Below are 17,328 nucleotides of genomic sequence, written 5' to 3'. Positions count from 1 at the left end.
ATCACAGAAGAATAATTGATTGCGATTGGTCAATTTCTTACGACTTACAGCTTACGACTGTATTGTAGAACAGGTCAAACGCAGCCATTTATCTACTTGTGAAATGGCGCAGCAATACGAATCAGACTAGTTGAGAGAACACGTTTTTGAGAGAGCGGACGTTTGGCCGGAATTTATTTCGTTCGAGAACAAAAAACAGAAGAGATGCGTTCTATTGTTGTGATTTAATGATTTCAAAATTCTAATTTTGATCGTACAGAAATTATTGTGAAGAGGAACAAGTTTGTTCGCGCCTCGATATATCAGGAACTTGAGTATCGTAGTGTTGTATTTTGCCGGTACACGACAGATCTCTGTTGATCTGTATTTTACGAATTATCGAGTTGCAAGTTACAACACACATCGATTAACTTCGATCACAATGGATGAAACTCTGTTAAATAGTATTCTTAATATGTTTAATACGACTAATCCTTTCAAGATAGAAATGTCCCGTCCTGCAAGTCAAAGACAAACAGCGGGCGATGAATATCAATTAGGGGAAGAGTTTAATCCTCATGACAGAAAAATAAGAAAGGGCACGGATTATGCAAAGGAATATAAACAAAAAGAAGATGAGGATTATTTAAAGGTAACGCAACGCTTTTTATATATATCTGTGCGTGTAAATTGATTTTTAAATGTATGTTATGAGAAATTTATTATTTAGGTTTTTTGTTTTTAATTTTATTAGCAAGAAATTATTTAGCAGATTTATATGTATTCCATTTTTGGTAGAAACTTTGTTCCAGAACCATGATATAGTTAACCCTCAGTTTTAAAAGCTAATTTATGCATCAAATCTGTGTGTAAATTACATTGAATTACATTTAAATAACTTTTCTGTTTATATTGAATTTGTTATAGTTAAAATCTGATATTCTATGGAGACAACGAATGAAGGATCTTCACATAGATAACATGTCGGAAGTCACTATGACAAGTGGAGCTTGCAACAGCGTGCAAGAGACTGGTCGCATTTATCGAACGTATAACTTTTCTTATCGGCCTCAAATAGAATTGCCAATTTTTTATGTTAAGGATAAGCTCTTGTCCATGCTCGAGAGCAATTCTGTTATTATTGTCTCTGGTACTACAGGCTGTGGAAAGACAACACAAGTACCGCAAATTATTCTTAATGATAAATTTGAGAAGAACGAACACTGTAACATCATAGGTATATGTTTGAATAGATTATCTTCCAAGTAGTCGACTAATGTTCTATTTTTTAAAATATTTCTATCTTTTAAAACAGTTTGTTAATGTAATAGTGAAAGAATGTTTCTATCTTACAGTTACATCGCCGAGACGTATTGCTGCTATAAGCATTGCCAAAAGGGTCTGTGAGGAGAGAGGATGGAGTGTTGGTACAATTGTGGGATACCAAATGGGATTGGTCAAAAATATAAGCCAAGACACTCGTATAACATATTGTACAACTGGTGTACTTCTGCATAAATTGATAAACAAGAAGCACATGCTAGATTATACTCATGTCATATTGGATGAGGTGCACGAACGTGATGAGAACATGGATTTCTTAATGCTAGTTGTGAAAAAGTTATTACGGTTAAATTCTCCCAATGTTAAAGTTATACTGATGTCTGCAACGATCGATGTGTATAAGTTTGCTGATTATTTTTCCATTCCTATGGGAGATGCGCTTTTGTCAGCTCCTATCATCGATGTACCAAAAGAAAGGCATTATAATGTTTCTGTATATTATATCGATGAGATGCATAATCTAGGAAATGTAAATATACATTTTTCATGCAAACATTTTTTTTGAATATATGTGAGAACATGTGACTATGTAATATCTCTTTGTTTGTAAAGATTTAGAAAGAGAGAAAAGAAAATATCTTATATTAATAACACTTGATAATTTTGAATCAGAGATCTCACGTTCTATTCTTACACTAAGTGTTATGTAAATATTGTTTAGATGACATAACAGATAATACATTACTAACAAATGATTTACTTTTTTTCTCTTCTCTCTTTTTGTGATTGAAAAAAAGCTGTTTTGAAAAATTATGTTTTGATTTTTAATACACAAAAAAATATGTATTCTCTTTTGAATAGGTACCTGAAGTGCCTGAGGAACCAAGATTCTCGGAAAATGTAGCAGAGTTTTCTATACGCATTTTGCACATTTTTGATCGTCTCGACAAAGCTGACAACAGTTTTTCTGAAAGAGCAGCTGTGCTGGTATTTTTACCAGGATATCACGAAATCATGGAATTCCGTTCAATGCTTTTATTGGACAAATACGAGGAAGCAAAATGGGAAATAATGATTTTACATTCCATGATCTCGACTGAAGATCAAGAGAAAATATTCAAGCAGCCACCAAAAGATTTTCGACGTATTATATTATCGACTAACGTTGCTGAAAGCAGCATTACTGTGCCCAATATTAAATACGGTATGTCGTTGGCAAAACTAAAAGTGATGTTTAGTGTCAGAGAGAGAGAGAGAAAAAAAGAGAAAAAGAGATTTCCTATCTTTATTGAAATGTATCAAATAAAATCACTTAATTTATTGGTTTTCTTCTGGTTTTCAGTTATTGATTTTTGTCTGACAAAACTTCTTGTTACTGAATATGCTTCAAATTACGAAGGTCTACAGCTTAACTGGGCGAGCAAGGCAAATTGTCAACAACGAGCCGGTCGCGTAGGTCGCGTAATGGAGGGTAGAGTGTATAGAATGATTACAAGATCGTTTTATGATGCAAGTAGTATTTCTATATTGCTCTTAAAACATTTCTCTCATTCAGTTGTCATTTTTCGCACAGAAGAGAAATGACAATTATAAAATATATAATCACAATTTATTTATAAAATATATACTGAAGTTCTGAAACTGCTTTTTTTTTTTTTTTTTAGAATTCGTTGCCCACGGAAACTGTTCCAGAAATACTCAGAGCTCCGCTTGAGAATGTAGTTCTCAAAGCAAAAGTACTGAATATGGGTGAACCGAGAGCCATTCTCGGTGTTTCCTTGGACCCACCGGATCTAAGTGACTTACAAAAAACTATATTAACATTAAAGGAAGCCGGTGCGTTGCTCCATACAGAAGACAATTCGAACGATTTCGACGGAGAGCTGACGACTTTGGGTCGTGTAATGGCTTCTCTTCCGTTGAATATTTACAAGACGAAGTTAATTGTTCTGGGTCATCTGTTTGATGTTCTGACGGATGCAATTATAATGGCAGTTTGTTCAAGCGTTAAAGAGATATTCAGCATCAATGTGGAAGATATAAAATCAGTTCACAACGAAAAACTACAATGGGCTGCTGGATCTGATTGCGACTTTATGGCATATTATAATGCTTATAATGTATGGCGACATCATAAAATGAACAATAATATAACAGATTTGCGCAGTGAGAAGGAATGGACGAAGAAAAATCATCTTCGTATACGATCGCTACGCGAGGCTGACGCTCTCATAACTGAAGTAACGGAAAAATTACGCCACATCGGTATCAAAGAACCTCAAGTTGATCCCAAACGGAACAAGTGGAAACAATATTCCATAAACGAATACTTTGTTTTTAAAGTTATAATTGCCGGTGCTTTTTATCCTAACTATTTCGTCAAATCTACGAACGAAGATCAGAAGAAGAAGAAAATGAAACTGTTGTCCTATCATGATCCAACGAACACTGTTATTCTAAGTGGATGGCCGTTACGACAGCCCGGATTGTTGTATGCCAAACAAATTCAGCAGATCTTTGCATCGAATCTAAAGCTCAATCAAGACAACATAAAAGTATTTTTTGATGGAACAAGTCGTATTTATGTCGAATATGAAAATGAAAATCGTACAGCGGCCAATTATTCTTTCGTTCAAAATTGTATCAAGCTACGACGATATCGGATTCCGATTGTAATAAAGTTGTTAAGTGAAGAAGAAGCTAGCGATCAATTTAAGAAACTCGAGCTTGAAGAAAGAAGTAAAGAACTGTACTTCGATTCCAAATGTTCGCGAACATACTCGCACAGTCAACATGCACAGAAGCCATATCCGGATTTACCAGAAACATTGATATATACATCTAAAGTGACGCTAAATGGCCCGTTTTCGCCGTTGGAAGTTTGCTTGTCTCCTATGGTGAACAGCGAATCACTCACTCTCACATACATAGATCCATTGTCGGTAAATTCTATTACACTGGATACTTGTCCGAAAAATTCGAAAGGAATTTTTCTGGTGGCGCAAACTGTCGTTCGAAATCCTCACACTAAAAATTTGACTCTACGAAACACAACTCTTTTGCCTGATATACCCGGTCTTGAAGCTTTAATTAATTTAATGTTCACACCGTATATCGAGTTGAGACGTGATCCTCTAGGCACTTATTACACGGGTGCTTTGTGCGGACTGGGATATGATTCAAAAGGAAGAAGCTTATTTCCAGAGCACGACTTACGAGTTTTATTCGACTGTAAGATTACGATAGAGGATTTGCGAAGGGTACGTTACGTCCGATATTTATTACTAATCTGTCGCGCTATTTTATTTTTTTGTTTTGATATGCATTGCTTAAATCGATATATATATATATGAAATGGTAATATATACATAGCTTATCTCTGAGATACAATGTGTGAGGTACAAAATTTGTAGATAAACAAATTACGTCACTGGATGAATGTTGCGATGTGCTTTGATCCTGATGATGAAGACGTGGACGAAAACGCACAAAATAAATTGACTTTAGAATGTCAAGAGCGTATTAAAATTGCGTTTAAGGAAATAATATATCAACAACGCGATCCTCAAGAACCACTTCTAATTTCCCACTTCAACAAATGGAATCGATATGACAGAAGTCTATTTCTCAAGACCGCACGAGACACATTGAAAAAAAGTCAAATATATGGCTTGCACAAGGCGTTGGAATTGAATGAAATAAAGAAACCTCTTGAGGAAATAATTAAACATTTGTGCCAATTAGAAATGTTAGCTTACAAGTACGTATGTTTGTGACAAACATTTAAATATGCACGCAGTAAAATAAAACCATTATGTCATTTTTTAAGAACATTTTGAATTCAAATTACAATGTGTCTGATTTACATGTATTGAGTAAATTAATGCCTTTTGTATCGATTACCAATCAATTATATATTATGAATGTACTAATAACGCATTTAATTAATTTATTAATGATAGCCATTAATATCTTATGTTCTGTCTGCAGAGATCCATCTGAGACAAGTATCGAGCCTGTTTATTGCAAACTCTGTAAAAAGGAAGTGATTGGCATTCTCAATCTTAGATCACATTTGTGTTCGCAACAACATAAAGCAAAACAACAAGAGATCGATACAACCGAATGTGGACAGGATCTAAAGAGCCTGTTGTCACAATTGGGAATGCAATAAGATATAATCATGCATCAAAATGGTAAAATAAACAAGAATTATTGATTTATTTTCAGTACTTGTTAATATTTTTTACGTATATTTTTATTACAAAAATTGAGTTTAGTTTAACATAACATTTATAATATTTTGTTTGAGTGATTTACTTAAAAGTGAAATTATAATAATACAACATATGGTTTATACGCACCACACCATACACACAACATTTTTATACGCATCTTATTAGATCTATGGTGAGATAATCGTAGTTGTTTTTTTCATGTGTAATATGTACATATGTATATAGATTACATATATGCATACACATGACAATAATAAATATAAGATTCGACTATTATCTCACACTAGATTTTGTTTAGTTATTGCCTCATTTCTGTATAATAGATATTTGCAATGTAACAAATATCCATAAATAAAATGAATGATAAAAAGTCTAATCAACTCTCGATCTAGAAAGTGTGTATGAAATTCAGTGTGTGTGTGTGTGTATTACATTATATTAAAACATTAATACAACCAAAACATTTATATAAGTGTTACACATGTGTACAATTATATTACTTAATGTTCAATTAATTATCTCTCTTTTTTATTATTATAAGTACAGGAAGATAGAAATTTACATGTTGCATTTTAATCTTCTGACAGTAAGCAAACTTGAAATCGCTGTTGACTTTTTGCGCAAATTTTTATTTTTTTACGTGTTTAATTAATGAAAACTGAGTTTGCTTGCGGATTAAAAAGATTGATTTTATTTTTATTTCGTTATGTTAAGTGGTTTTTGATATCTTTTTAAATAAATGTGTGTTAAAGATGTGTTCACATAAATGCATAATTACATAAATACCTACACAATATATGTACGATATTCTCTTTCTTTTTCGTCCTCTGTTCTCTTCTTTGTTTATTTATTAACATTTTTTTGAAATAACCTTTACAGTTTTTGAGTGAAGAAACTATGAAAACTATAGTGGCTTTCTGGACTATAAAGATTAAAATATAAAACATTACAACAAACGAAGATTTTTATATTTGGAATTTCGAGCGTTCCGCTAAAAGTCAAGTAGAAAAGAAAAAATGTTTGCCAAGCAGCGTCGTGTAGCGTAGTGCTCTCACTACGCTAGAAAACACGAGATTAGTAATATTGAAAACGTTAAAACAATAGTATTCTGCCTTTTTTTTTATTATTTATTATGTTAAAAGGTAATTTTTTAATATCTACATTTTAGACAAATATTGAAGTTTGCTGTATAGTCTTAAAAGTGTCAAGATTACAAAAATATTATATTTTTGTGAAAAAAGAAAGACCAAAAAATGAAGCTATAAGTTGGCCGATATTCATAGTTGGATCTTATATTTAAGATCGGTTTACGTTCATTTTTAGATTCTCTGTAATGAAACTGTTCGCATATCATCTTGAGGTAAGATTAAGACAATTTTGAACATAAGATCGGACTATGAGAATAGATCGTTTCTCGCTTCTAACATCATAAAGCACTATTGCTCTCGCACACAGAACGCGTTACAGAGCCATATGATCAAGATGTAGCCTTGAATGAACACGCGGGTCTCTATATTTCTCGTTGAAGATAGCGAGCTCCAGGTTGTGTATACAATAGTCTGCCGGGTACATTGGCACCCGAGCCGCTGACGTAAGTACCAGGAGACGGTGGCGGTGGTGGTGGATACGGTCCAGGCGGTTGAGGTGCTCGCACTGGATAGCCCGAAGTAATTCCACCTGTTTTCGCTCCCTGTGTTAATATATGTAACAAAACAAAAGCAATACATACAACACTGGAGGAAACGTCACGCGGATATTACACAGACAAATAATAATGATATTTGATTTATAACCTGAGGTGGTTGTTGAATCGGAATAGCTCCACCGTGCACGGTCACGTGATTCGTTGGCCGTAGGTAAAATTTGTCCTCACCATAAGTGCTTTTGTGTTCTATCGAGTGTAAATTAGAGACATACGCTGCAAAACAATTTTTATGATTAAAGGTCAAAATTGTTGTAAAATCTCATTGCAATTTTTGTTTTAATTTTTCTCTTTTTTTTTTCACTTATTCTCTCAAAAAGTACTTGTTAAGATTTTGTTACCAATGTTCCGCGATGCCAATTATGCCACGATTTTTTGGTTTTGCTTCATATAACTTGAGCTCCTACCAAAATGTATAGTTTCGACAATTTAGTGTGTTAGATTTACAGTATATGCACGCGTCTGTGGTTATATGAAAAAAAGAAAAAGAAATAGAAAAAAGATAGAAAAATTATCGCCGTAAATTTCGTTTGTTTTTTTTTTTTTTTTTTCAGTAAACTAAGATTGTTGCAGAAAGAAATACTATATGCAATAGAATAAATAGAATATTGATAAATAATATACAAATCTCAAAACAACACAACACAAAAATGTGAAACACATTCTTTAAGCTATTAATTTTAAGATAATGTGACATTTATACCAGTTTGATGTGGCGGTAACGGGACTCTACCACCTGAAAGATAGACTGGTTTAGCTGGCTCCGAGGATTCTCGAGAAGGTTGCGATACAGGTGCAGAATAATTGTAAACACTCTGGCCTGTTGGCGTTGAATAAAAATTCGATGCAGAGTATTGACTACTTTCTGTCGAATAAAGAAGAACACGTCAAATAAATGATACATTTAATAATAGAAAGAAAAGCATAAAAACTCATAATTTTTTTTTGTGAGAAGAGCAAAATTATACAAAACTTTATTCACTTACTATTCCAGAGAACTGCTCGAGAATCATTAGATCTTCTAGTGGCTTCCTCAGATTCTATATAAGTAAATAATAACACAGTGTTTAACATAATCAATGCTTAACCCACTCGTTGCCAGGAAAAGAAAAATGAACTGATTATCGAAGTTATTTTTCTTTACACACAAAACTTATTAGAACGAAAAAACAATGGGATTCTCACATGACAGAGTAATTTTTTACTAATAGGCAGTAGAAAATGTTCAGTGCTGGGTTAAGCAGTATAACAAAATTGTAACGACAATTTGTTCCAAATAATCGCGTCGTCATTTAGATTTTGATTTATGTTACATGAAGTAGCTGCGTGTATACACTTACTAGGAGGTGGGGGATTATAATTTGAAATACTTGAAATAGTTGGCGGTGGTTTATATCCGTAGGCACTGTGGTATGGAGATGCTGGTGGTGGTGGAGAAGGACTGTGGGCTCTCTTCAAAGTTCCCTGAAACAGAAAAAATCAAAACACTTTATTTTATCTGCAAACTATTACACCATATATTATGCTATACTACAGTACATAAAAAAAGTTGTACTTACACCAGGTAACAAGTGAGTTGGCGCACCTACTGCTACCTTGTAGAGAGGACTGTTGCTTCGTGGTAATGGTGAAAACAATTGAGGAAGTACCAGTCTTGGACCTGTTGCAGGATATCCTCCAACTGTTGTCAGGACTTCCGAACAAACACTGGAAGAAGAATTTGTTACATAAACTTCATGATTCTTGATACTTACTTTTTCTTTTTAAATAATTACGATTGCAAACCTGGTTTCTTTTATAAGTTTTTGTCTTCTGTCATCTTCATTCAGAACCTTTTTCAATTGTAAAAACAACTGGTGCTTCTCCTCTTTCAATTGAGCAAGTTCATTTTCCAAGTTTGAGATTTGTTCTCGCGTTTCGCCTAATGTCATCACATCTTGTTTTTGTTGACGTTCTCTTTCCTTGCGCAAACGCTCTTCTTCAGCATCTGCTTCTTGTTCTACGTATAAAAAAAAAAAAAAATTATTATACAATATTTATAATTGTCAAAGTGCTAAGCAAAGACAATCGGAGAATTTACCTTGTTTCTTTCGTTGACGTTCTCTCATAATATGAACCTTTAACGCTTGCCACATTTGCTCATTTCGTTGAGGTGGTTCGATCACTATTGCAGGCATATTTATCTGATTTACCTGTAACACACAAATCTACTCCGCTAACAGCCACTAGATCGTCCAAAGACGTCTTTCGCTTGAGACGGCCGATGTGCGAATCCACCCTTACAGCAGCTGTGTTGGAGATTTATAACCCTAACCTAACCTATTTAGCTGAGCTGGAAGAATTTAACTCGGTTTAGCTATGTGTGCGTTGTGTGTGTATGTAGCCATCTGTTAAAGCAACCAACATCTATACTAATAACAGTAGAGAGACACGTTAAAAGACGCTTATAACCTAGAGTTTTACCGTTAAAAGTGTATTTTTGCCAATAATTGGTGTAAACGATGAAGACCGAAGTGTATAATGAAATAGTAACAACAATACGCAATTTTCGAGGATTGTCAAAAGATTGCGCCAAAATGCTAAAAGAAAAATACAACGAGTAAGAGTTTTGTTTTATTAGTGTATTTTCAGACAAATTTGTGTAAGATACTGTGTAGCAAAAACTTTAAATACATTTTGATTATTAAATTTAATTTATAAGTAAAACAAAATGACTGATATATTTTCTTCGTGTATACGTACTTATATACAAGTACGTATATATATACAATAACATAAAACAATAAAATCTTATTTGCAGCATTCATCCAAACACATTGTACAGCATTTTGTCTTTAGAAATGCAACAGAGAATGAAAATGAACCATGCAAAACTATTTGGAAGCAACAAAAGTTATTATGACAGGTAAATTGGATTTATAGTAAGATCTTTTAAAAATATAGATACATGATATTTTATAGATAGAGAAAAACAAAATGTCGTTTCTGTTTTAATTGTAATTTATCTTTAGTTTACCACAGAAAGTGCGGTAAAATTATGTTTTATGTGAAACATTGCAGCTATTTAGATGCGGTGCAAAATAGAGAGCCAACTGGTGTTTTATTAAGAATGGCAAAAGATGTTGATGCTGCGCCAGCTTTATTAGCACGTAACGTTCTGGAAAAATACTGCATGCGTGACAATGCAAATGGTATAGTTAGCACTTAATAATCAAAGGTTAGAATGGGAGATAAAATAATTGATATAGATATATTTTTAAGAGCTCTAAAAGGAATAAAATTATTTCAGTTTCAAAGAACGTAATTACAAAGTTGTTCAAAGACACCACACTGATTGAGGACAAAGATCTTGCATATGAAATTTATTTGGTAATTCAAATTTATACATATTATTTATAAATTATATGTGAAATATATTTTATAATACAATCTCTAGCAAAGAGAGAGAGAGAGAGAGAGAGAGAGAGAGAGTTATACAAAAAAAACCCAATTAAAATATATTCTCGAGTTAAACACTTTAAAAACCTAATAGCAATATGTTTTCTTGCAGTGTGTATTGTACGATGATCTTTACGGACCTATAGCTGATGCAATGGGAATGTAAGTATTTGTAGAAACACGCACGATAACTTTTTACAGTTAATCGATAGGACTGTAAGGTATTACAAGTGTTTTTTTCAACATCTTTGTAAATCAAAATCCCTGTATAAAATTAAAAAGTTGTTCCTTTCTTCAGGTGCATAGGACAAGAATATGAGATCAAACTGCAAGAATGTTTAGTACAAAGAAACATTGCGTTTCGTACTGAAGAACATTTACGATTAAGAGGATATGACAAGACTCCGGATGTTAAGTTGGAAGTGCCAATCGCGGTGAATGGCTGTATAATAAATTGGATCGAATCTAAAGCGCGATTCGGTAACTTGGAAGTTCATCAAAAATACATGAAGGAACAATTTCTGAGCTATTGGAACAGATTCGGATCTGGATTGGTGATTTATTGGTACGGATTTCTGGAAAGTCTGAACAAATCGACCGAGAAAAAGTTTATCATAATGGATCATTTTCCCGAGAACATCACATACATGGATCCCGCTTGTGTCAAGCCTGGGACTACCACGTGACTATAATCTGTGACACTCATATATTTGTTTCTGTGAGAACGTTTATGTTTTTTTTTTTATGTTTTTAATAAGACACACATACGTAAAATCTAATATATTTTTTGTAATTGTGTTTTATTTTATTACGCTTTTTATAAACATTATTACGAATATATAACATATTACCGAGATGATAAGTTTTTCGCGGAGATCCGACACAATCGATCGTCGATAAAATGAAAATCGCGTCTCTTACGAATGAAATACACCGAAGTGATGACGAACGTCTAGTTGTCTAGTAAGTTCGTGGCGCCCGGTCGTCTACGCGCGTTTGTCGGTCTCTTTGTCGAATCGCGTTTGTTAACATGTAATTTTTGATTTACGCGAACTTTAAAACGCTCGTCTTTTTACACATTTAATTGGAACAATCGATTTTTTGAAGAAAATATGTTAAATGATGTTGCGATCGCCGAGGTTCCCAACTTATCGCGCGACTTCTTGCGCGCTTGCCAAAACGGAGACCTACGCAGAGTGGAAACTCTCGTCGCGAGGTACGGAATTCGCGATTGGAGCGACCTTCGACACGCGGCATCTGGCGACACCGCGTTGCACGTGGCTGCGCGCGTAGGAGATTTGAATGTGGTGAGATATTTGTGCGAACGTTTCGACATGCCAAGATTTAAAGTTGACGTCGCCAATAAAGACATGAAGAGACCTTTGCACGAAGCTGCGCAGTTTGCGCGGGAAGACGTTTTGAACTACTTATTGGAAAAAGGTGTTTTTTTTTTTTCAAACGTGTACTTTACAATTTTTATTTGTCATATAAAATAAACTGCAGTGTTTGTTAATTCTAAAAGTATAGATTTGCTTGACGTGTCTTTGTATAATTCATGAAGGTGCATCGGTGGACGCGTTGAAGCGCGGCGACTGGACGCCTCTGATGCTCGCATGCACGAAAAGCGGTTCCGCGGCTTGTCAATGCATCGGGGCTCTTTTGGCCGCTAACGCCAACGCCCGTTTACGCAATAAAGACGGCTGGACACCTTTGCACATCGCTTGTCGAGCGGGTGACGAGAACGCAATCGCTTTATTGCTGAGACATTCACCGGAGTGCATCAATGATCGTAGCAACAATGGTCGTAGCGTGTTGCACATTGCCGGTAACTATTAACATTTGTATATATAATTAACTTCAAAGAAGATAATTATATCTCAAAAAGAAAAATCCGTATCAAGTCGACAGTCGCAGTAACTAATTTTTCCGACGTCTCGTTCAATTTTTTCGACAATCGCGAGTTTATCCACTGAAAAAACATGTGTGATATAATTTACTATTAGAGAAAAAACTTCTCTTTGTTATTACATTTTTAAAATTGAATTTTTTTAATGTTCTGTTTTATTCAATGCGATATCACTAATGTGGAAACATATTTTTTTATATTGTATTCACTTATTTAGGAGGGAATACTTTTATTGTTTTAAATCGAGATCTTTAATGTGTGACACACAATTCGTTTCATTCTTCCAATTATGTGACGCAGCATTTCACGGCCATGAGAAAGTAATTAAATTGATCGTCACGTCGAACGCGAACCTTCTGAACGCGCAGGACTCTTCGGGTTCTTCGCCGCTCCACGAGGCGATGAAGCACGGAAATCTGAATGCAGCAAGATACATCATTCGTTCGGGAGCCAACGTTGGTCTCGTAGACAATGTCGGTCAAACTATTCTGCACGTTGCCGCGCTGACCGGCAACGTGGAGGCGGTTGAATATATTTTGGAGCAATGCTTGATTGACGTGAATTGCGAAGCTTCTTTCGGAATTACTCCGCTAATAGTGGCGCGAAAGAATAATCACGGCGACGTCGTCAACGTTCTACACAAATACGGCGCTAAAGAATAAAAGTGTTTTTCTGACAATCACTTGTGTATTCCACTTTTCCAAAATATATTCCAGACTTTTTTTGTATGATATTTTTTCAGCGTATATAAATTTCACGCGCAGCAACAGATTTTAAAAATAATTATTCTTTATCACGATCAACAAAAGTGGAAAAGAAATGTTAATAAGAAGAGTATCTCGCGCGTGGAAAGATTAAAATAAAACACTCTGTATAACGTGTGTGTAAATTTTCTGCAGATTTTATTTCAAATCAAGAACAGAGAGACTACAGTATAAAATGTGTACAGCGTAAACGGAAGATAAATTACATTTTAAATTTTACCTTTTCTTTTTTTTAGTTTTTTTTTTTTTTAGTTTTGAGGGCGATCAGCCTAAGCTACACTAGGCCCTTTAGTTAGTCGTAACGCCATCAGTCTCAGGATTGTTAAAATTATGCGGCAGTAAAGTGTGTGTTTGTGTTTTTGTGTGTGTGTGTGTGTGTGTATGTCAATCGAAAATCAAAATACTTTAGTTTTTTTGACGGCTTCGCATCCTGGATAGTGAAAATTTTGTTCAGCTCGGGCAGATAAGATGAACCCGCACACAAGTCTGCCTTTGTTCGTCTTTTTTTGTTTTTTTTTGTTTTGTTTTGTTTTTTTACCTGAGCAATTTTTAGATGATCGATTTATTTTAAAAGAGTAAATTATTTTTACAAAAGGCTATAAGTTTAAATACATACATAAGTGTTCGCTATATCGAGTCAACTCAATTTCAATCGATGTATATCACATTATGAAGGCTCGCTCGAAACACGCTTTCTCCACTCGTCTTCCTGGCCCGGACATCGTTGTCGACGTTTTGTAAGGTATTTGTAAACGCGGACACATGTCGAGTATCGGCTCGCGTAATATATTTTTTTTCCTGCCCCCAAGCGCACACGAGGATGGGATTCGGTCTGATCACGATGTGCCGGTTATGCGTTGTTTTACTGGTGTGAAATTCTCTACAATACTTACTGGATGAGGTTGAGAAGCCCGGACGTGTAACGTAGGCGTGGGAAATATACGTGGGGGACGAAAGTAATACTACAGATCTCTCTTATAAGAATATACTTATTGAAGTAGATTCCACAGAAATGCGTGTTTTTTGTTTTTCGTTTTGCCCTAGATAGGTGAACAGTTCGATATTCTCAAAATCGTAAGACGCGTCGCATCACAAAACAATTTTTAAAACAAAAAGTAAAATAAATATCGAGAAATACTTAGAATAATAATAACAAAAGAAGTTTTATATTTCTAGTATTTATTGATGTAAAAATAAGGGTAGTTTGTAAGTTAGTTATAACACATAGTTTCATAGGCGCAATGTGTACGGAAGGTTCGAGGCAAATGGAAGTCCTTTGTAAACTAAGGGGAATAATAAAGTCTATTTTTTTTTGTTTCTGCATTTTTTGTATACAACAAATATTTTGCAAAAATCGTCCACGAGCTCTTTAACATCAAGATAATAAGACTTTGGTTCATTACGCTCGTACGAAGTCCGCAAAAATATCATTGTGCTCAAACTCAAGGTAAAATCCTCTCTCTTTCTCTCTCTTTCGAGATCGTTGAAACCGATCTTCATGTCGCTTCAGACTTGGGAAAGCTGCTTCCTACTCGTCACGTTTTTTTTCTTTTTTTTTTCTTTTTTTTTTTTTCGATCACGCGCTCAGTTCGCCAATTTCGCCGGTTTTTGGACTCGGTTTGAAATCGACGAACCGAGCTGCCGGGCAATTAGTTCGTCGACTTAGCCTAAACGAGAGGTTCGCTACAAATATGTTACACAGAATCCGCGTTGGTCATACAATAATATACATATAGTTGTATCCTAAAAGACGCGGGCGTCCGTTGGACGACATGATAGCCTAGTTGGACGCCCGTCGATCTCGCGCACTCGCACATTTTCGTTCTTTCACATTCACGCTCACTCGCACCATTTTTCATTGCCTTTTGTCTCCTCGTCGCGAGAAGACGTTTTTCCCATCGAATTCCATCTGAACGGAGATAAGAGTGGCGTTCACTAGAACGCCCGCGATTATACATCGATTATGGCTAAAGCGCGACAAAATTTACATCGAGAATCACCGTCGCGTTTTACGATTGAGCTAAGCTCTTCTGTGGGTTCTCCTCCTTGCTCTCCGACGATCGGCGGCGCAAGGCTGTCCTCTTGAAGGAACGAGAGAGTTGTCATCACCATCACCACCGTAACCCCCATCACCACCAACATCCTGTAGTCCCGGACGAAACGAACTGTCCAATCGGTTCACGTTTTATCGGTCGGTTCCGGCGACCAGCGGACCGTTGTCTCTTAGGGGACGTCCGTCGCGCACGAGGACGTGGAAGGATTCCTGATTCTGATCCTGATCGCGATCGAGACTTTAACACTCGCTGTAAGACGGCGGTGGCATACCGCGTCCTGTCTGTGGCTGCAGGTGGCAAACAACGGTGTGCCCGTCCAGCACGGCCACCGTGCGCGTATGATCCTGCTGCGGCGGCATGCCGTATCCCGCCGGCAGCCGCGGCAAATCACCGAGCTCGTATCTAGCGGCCTGCTGCCGGCGAAGTTTCTCCCAGCAGGCGTTCATTGTCCTCTCCATGGTCGGTCCGTATTCCGAGTCGTAGTGCGCTAAGTTGTTGCCGCCGTTGCTTCCGCGTTCTGTCACTGTCTGCCCGTAATGTGGCAGGTTGCGGTTGGCAGTGGACGAGTATTGGATCAGCGGTCGGTGATCACCGTAGCTTCTGGACGATTGTCTGCTCATGTCGCTCTGCCGACGTCCGTCCTCGTCGGACATGTCCGACATGTGAATCTCGTTTGAGCCGACGACGCCGCTGTTACGCTCGATCTCCTCGTATACCGGATCGTCCTCGTTGACAAAGCCGCGTGGCATGCGTACGTGTTGGCCGTGGCGTTGACTGTGCACTTGCCGCCCGTTGCTGCCGTTGCTAGCACGACCGTCCGCGATCTCGGTATACGTGTGATTGTACGGCATCGCCGCGCGTCTCCCTCCGGACATCCTGACGCCGGTGTTCAGGTCGTTGACGTTATTCGGGGCACCGCGTCGTCTGCTGGAGTGGCCGTGAGTCAGGGTGTTGCGCATCCGCGGGGAGTCCTCTTGCTCGGAACCGTGTCCGGAATCACGGGAGTGGGACTTAAAAGAAATGTTCTGCGGAGAGAGTCAATGAGAGATTTGCGTTAGATCACGATGACTTAATGGGTAAAAAGAAACAAAAAAAAAAAAAAAAACAAACTTGGACGACTTGGGGATATGACACCAGGCTTAACAGACTTGTGCGCGCTGATGATGTCGGATCGTGAGAACGAGGTTACCAAACTACCCGCGAATGCAACGCGATCTGATCATCATAGCTTCGGTGTCTGTGAAACCTGAGTGATGTGTTGCAAAACACAACACAGATTTACACGTCGTGAAGAAAAAACAAACACAAAATTGATGACACATCACTAATGACGTCACACTAAAACTTCAAATTAAAATGGGATCAACGACACGGAAACGGGGGAAAAGAAGAATTAAAGTAAGAAACTCAGAAGATTACAGCACAGAAATATACTTTGCACAATTGAGCTGCTCGTTTCAATCAATGTCGTGTATTAAAGAGAGCGTTGAAGATTCAATTATTGAAGCACGCAGTTAATGACAAACACATCTAATATAATTGCGAGTTAAGCTAACACGTAATTCATACGAGTTATATTTCATTATATTGCGCTTTAAGGAAGAGTTTTCACTCCAATCTCACTTTAATACCAGACTCGAGCGACTTTTAAATGAAAATGGCTCAATTGACGATCGTGCATGCACAAGAGGAAAGACGAGTGGCAAAATACCTCGCTCGTACAAGGATCATACTTCACGAGGGGTTAATCATCCTCCTCCCTTCATTACGAGAACAGAAAGAAAAAAAAAAAAAACCAAGACCGCAACATACAACATAAACCAAACGTAATAGTACATACACAAGATGAGCTACACACAATTCACAATAGGATAAATGGAGCACTGTGTTATGATATAAAACGTCACAACCGTGTATTCGCATTTGTTCTCGCGCGACAGGCGCGCATGGAATAAGAAAAAAA

The 17,328-nt window shown here is 36.6% G+C and overlaps 5 protein-coding genes across 10 annotated transcripts in view; 3 read left to right on the top strand and 2 right to left on the bottom strand.

Moving 5' to 3' along the window:
- The first annotated feature begins 23 nt into the window (after positions 1-23).
- LOC109857051 (probable ATP-dependent RNA helicase spindle-E) lies at positions 24-5,537 on the top strand. The gene is made up of 8 exons (XM_020432958.1): positions 24-631; positions 907-1,216; positions 1,335-1,792; positions 2,125-2,467; positions 2,606-2,772; positions 2,928-4,523; positions 4,677-5,023; positions 5,254-5,537. The coding sequence occupies exons 1-8, from the start codon at positions 422-424 to the stop codon at positions 5,435-5,437; spliced, it is 3,615 nt and encodes a 1,204-aa protein (XP_020288547.1). The 5' UTR covers positions 24-421; the 3' UTR covers positions 5,438-5,537.
- LOC109857054 (protein enabled homolog) lies at positions 5,534-9,514 on the bottom strand. 2 transcript variants are annotated; one of them, XM_020432961.1, is made up of 8 exons: positions 9,284-9,514; positions 8,989-9,202; positions 8,763-8,910; positions 8,544-8,667; positions 8,190-8,243; positions 7,907-8,068; positions 7,295-7,419; positions 5,534-7,191 (listed from the first exon to the last, which is right to left on the bottom strand). In XM_020432961.1, the coding sequence occupies exons 1-8, from the start codon at positions 9,378-9,380 to the stop codon at positions 7,012-7,014; spliced, it is 1,104 nt and encodes a 367-aa protein (XP_020288550.1). In that variant the 5' UTR covers positions 9,381-9,514; the 3' UTR covers positions 5,534-7,011. The 2 variants fall into 2 exon arrangements, with proteins under 2 accessions (XP_020288550.1, XP_020288551.1); XM_020432962.1 differs by having other exon boundaries at positions 8,574-8,667.
- Positions 9,515-9,596: 82 nt separating this feature from the next.
- LOC109857057 (uncharacterized protein C15orf41 homolog) lies at positions 9,597-11,420 on the top strand. The gene is made up of 6 exons (XM_020432966.1): positions 9,597-9,802; positions 10,004-10,108; positions 10,264-10,394; positions 10,493-10,572; positions 10,754-10,803; positions 10,940-11,420. The coding sequence occupies exons 1-6, from the start codon at positions 9,705-9,707 to the stop codon at positions 11,325-11,327; spliced, it is 852 nt and encodes a 283-aa protein (XP_020288555.1). The 5' UTR covers positions 9,597-9,704; the 3' UTR covers positions 11,328-11,420.
- LOC109857055 (ankyrin repeat domain-containing protein 16-like) lies at positions 11,129-13,467 on the top strand. Its single transcript, XM_020432964.1, has 4 exons — positions 11,129-11,206; positions 11,749-12,081; positions 12,203-12,466; positions 12,848-13,467. The coding sequence occupies exons 2-4, from the start codon at positions 11,754-11,756 to the stop codon at positions 13,207-13,209; spliced, it is 954 nt and encodes a 317-aa protein (XP_020288553.1). The 5' UTR covers positions 11,129-11,206; positions 11,749-11,753; the 3' UTR covers positions 13,210-13,467.
- A 457-nt stretch (positions 13,468-13,924) lies between these two features.
- The window catches only part of LOC109857050 (latrophilin Cirl-like), a 304,697-nt gene continuing 301,293 nt past the window's right edge, over positions 13,925-17,328 (bottom strand). For all 5 annotated transcript variants that reach the window (XM_020432952.1, XM_020432957.1, XM_020432956.1 and 2 more), the window contains one exon: positions 13,925-16,390. In XM_020432952.1, coding sequence (XP_020288541.1) covers positions 15,605-16,390 — 786 coding nt within the window. In that variant the 3' untranslated portion in view covers positions 13,925-15,604. The remainder of the gene's footprint in view (positions 16,391-17,328) is intronic.

This window comes from Pseudomyrmex gracilis, unplaced genomic scaffold (genome assembly GCF_002006095.1).
Source record: "Pseudomyrmex gracilis isolate BER0280 unplaced genomic scaffold, ASM200609v1 scaffold_142, whole genome shotgun sequence".
Lineage (NCBI taxonomy): Eukaryota > Metazoa > Arthropoda > Insecta > Hymenoptera > Formicidae > Pseudomyrmex > Pseudomyrmex gracilis.
This window is presented reverse-complemented; position numbering and strand designations above follow the sequence as displayed.

Coding starts and splice junctions, on each gene's coding strand:
- LOC109857057 (XM_020432966.1), top strand. CDS start 9,705: ATGAAGACCGAAGTGTATAATGAAATAGTAACAACAATACGCAATTTT. Junction 9,803..10,003: donor CTAAAAGAAAAATACAACGA/GTAAGAGTTTTG, acceptor TCTTATTTGCAG/CATTCATCCAAACACATTGT. Junction 10,109..10,263: donor AACAAAAGTTATTATGACAG/GTAAATTGGATT, acceptor GAAACATTGCAG/CTATTTAGATGCGGTGCAAA.
- LOC109857051 (XM_020432958.1), top strand. CDS start 422: ATGGATGAAACTCTGTTAAATAGTATTCTTAATATGTTTAATACGACT. Junction 1,217..1,334: donor CGAACACTGTAACATCATAG/GTATATGTTTGA, acceptor TCTATCTTACAG/TTACATCGCCGAGACGTATT. Junction 1,793..2,124: donor AGATGCATAATCTAGGAAAT/GTAAATATACAT, acceptor TCTTTTGAATAG/GTACCTGAAGTGCCTGAGGA.
- LOC109857055 (XM_020432964.1), top strand. CDS start 11,754: ATGTTAAATGATGTTGCGATCGCCGAGGTTCCCAACTTATCGCGCGAC. Junction 12,082..12,202: donor GAACTACTTATTGGAAAAAG/GTGTTTTTTTTT, acceptor TAATTCATGAAG/GTGCATCGGTGGACGCGTTG. Junction 12,467..12,847: donor TAGCGTGTTGCACATTGCCG/GTAACTATTAAC, acceptor TATGTGACGCAG/CATTTCACGGCCATGAGAAA.
- LOC109857054 (XM_020432961.1), bottom strand. CDS start 9,380: ATGCCTGCAATAGTGATCGAACCACCTCAACGAAATGAGCAAATGTGG. Junction 8,069..8,189: donor TCGAGCAGTTCTCTGGAATA/GTAAGTGAATAA, acceptor TTTATTCGACAG/AAAGTAGTCAATACTCTGCA. Junction 7,420..7,906: donor GTTACCGCCACATCAAACTG/GTATAAATGTCA, acceptor ATTGTTTTGCAG/CGTATGTCTCTAATTTACAC.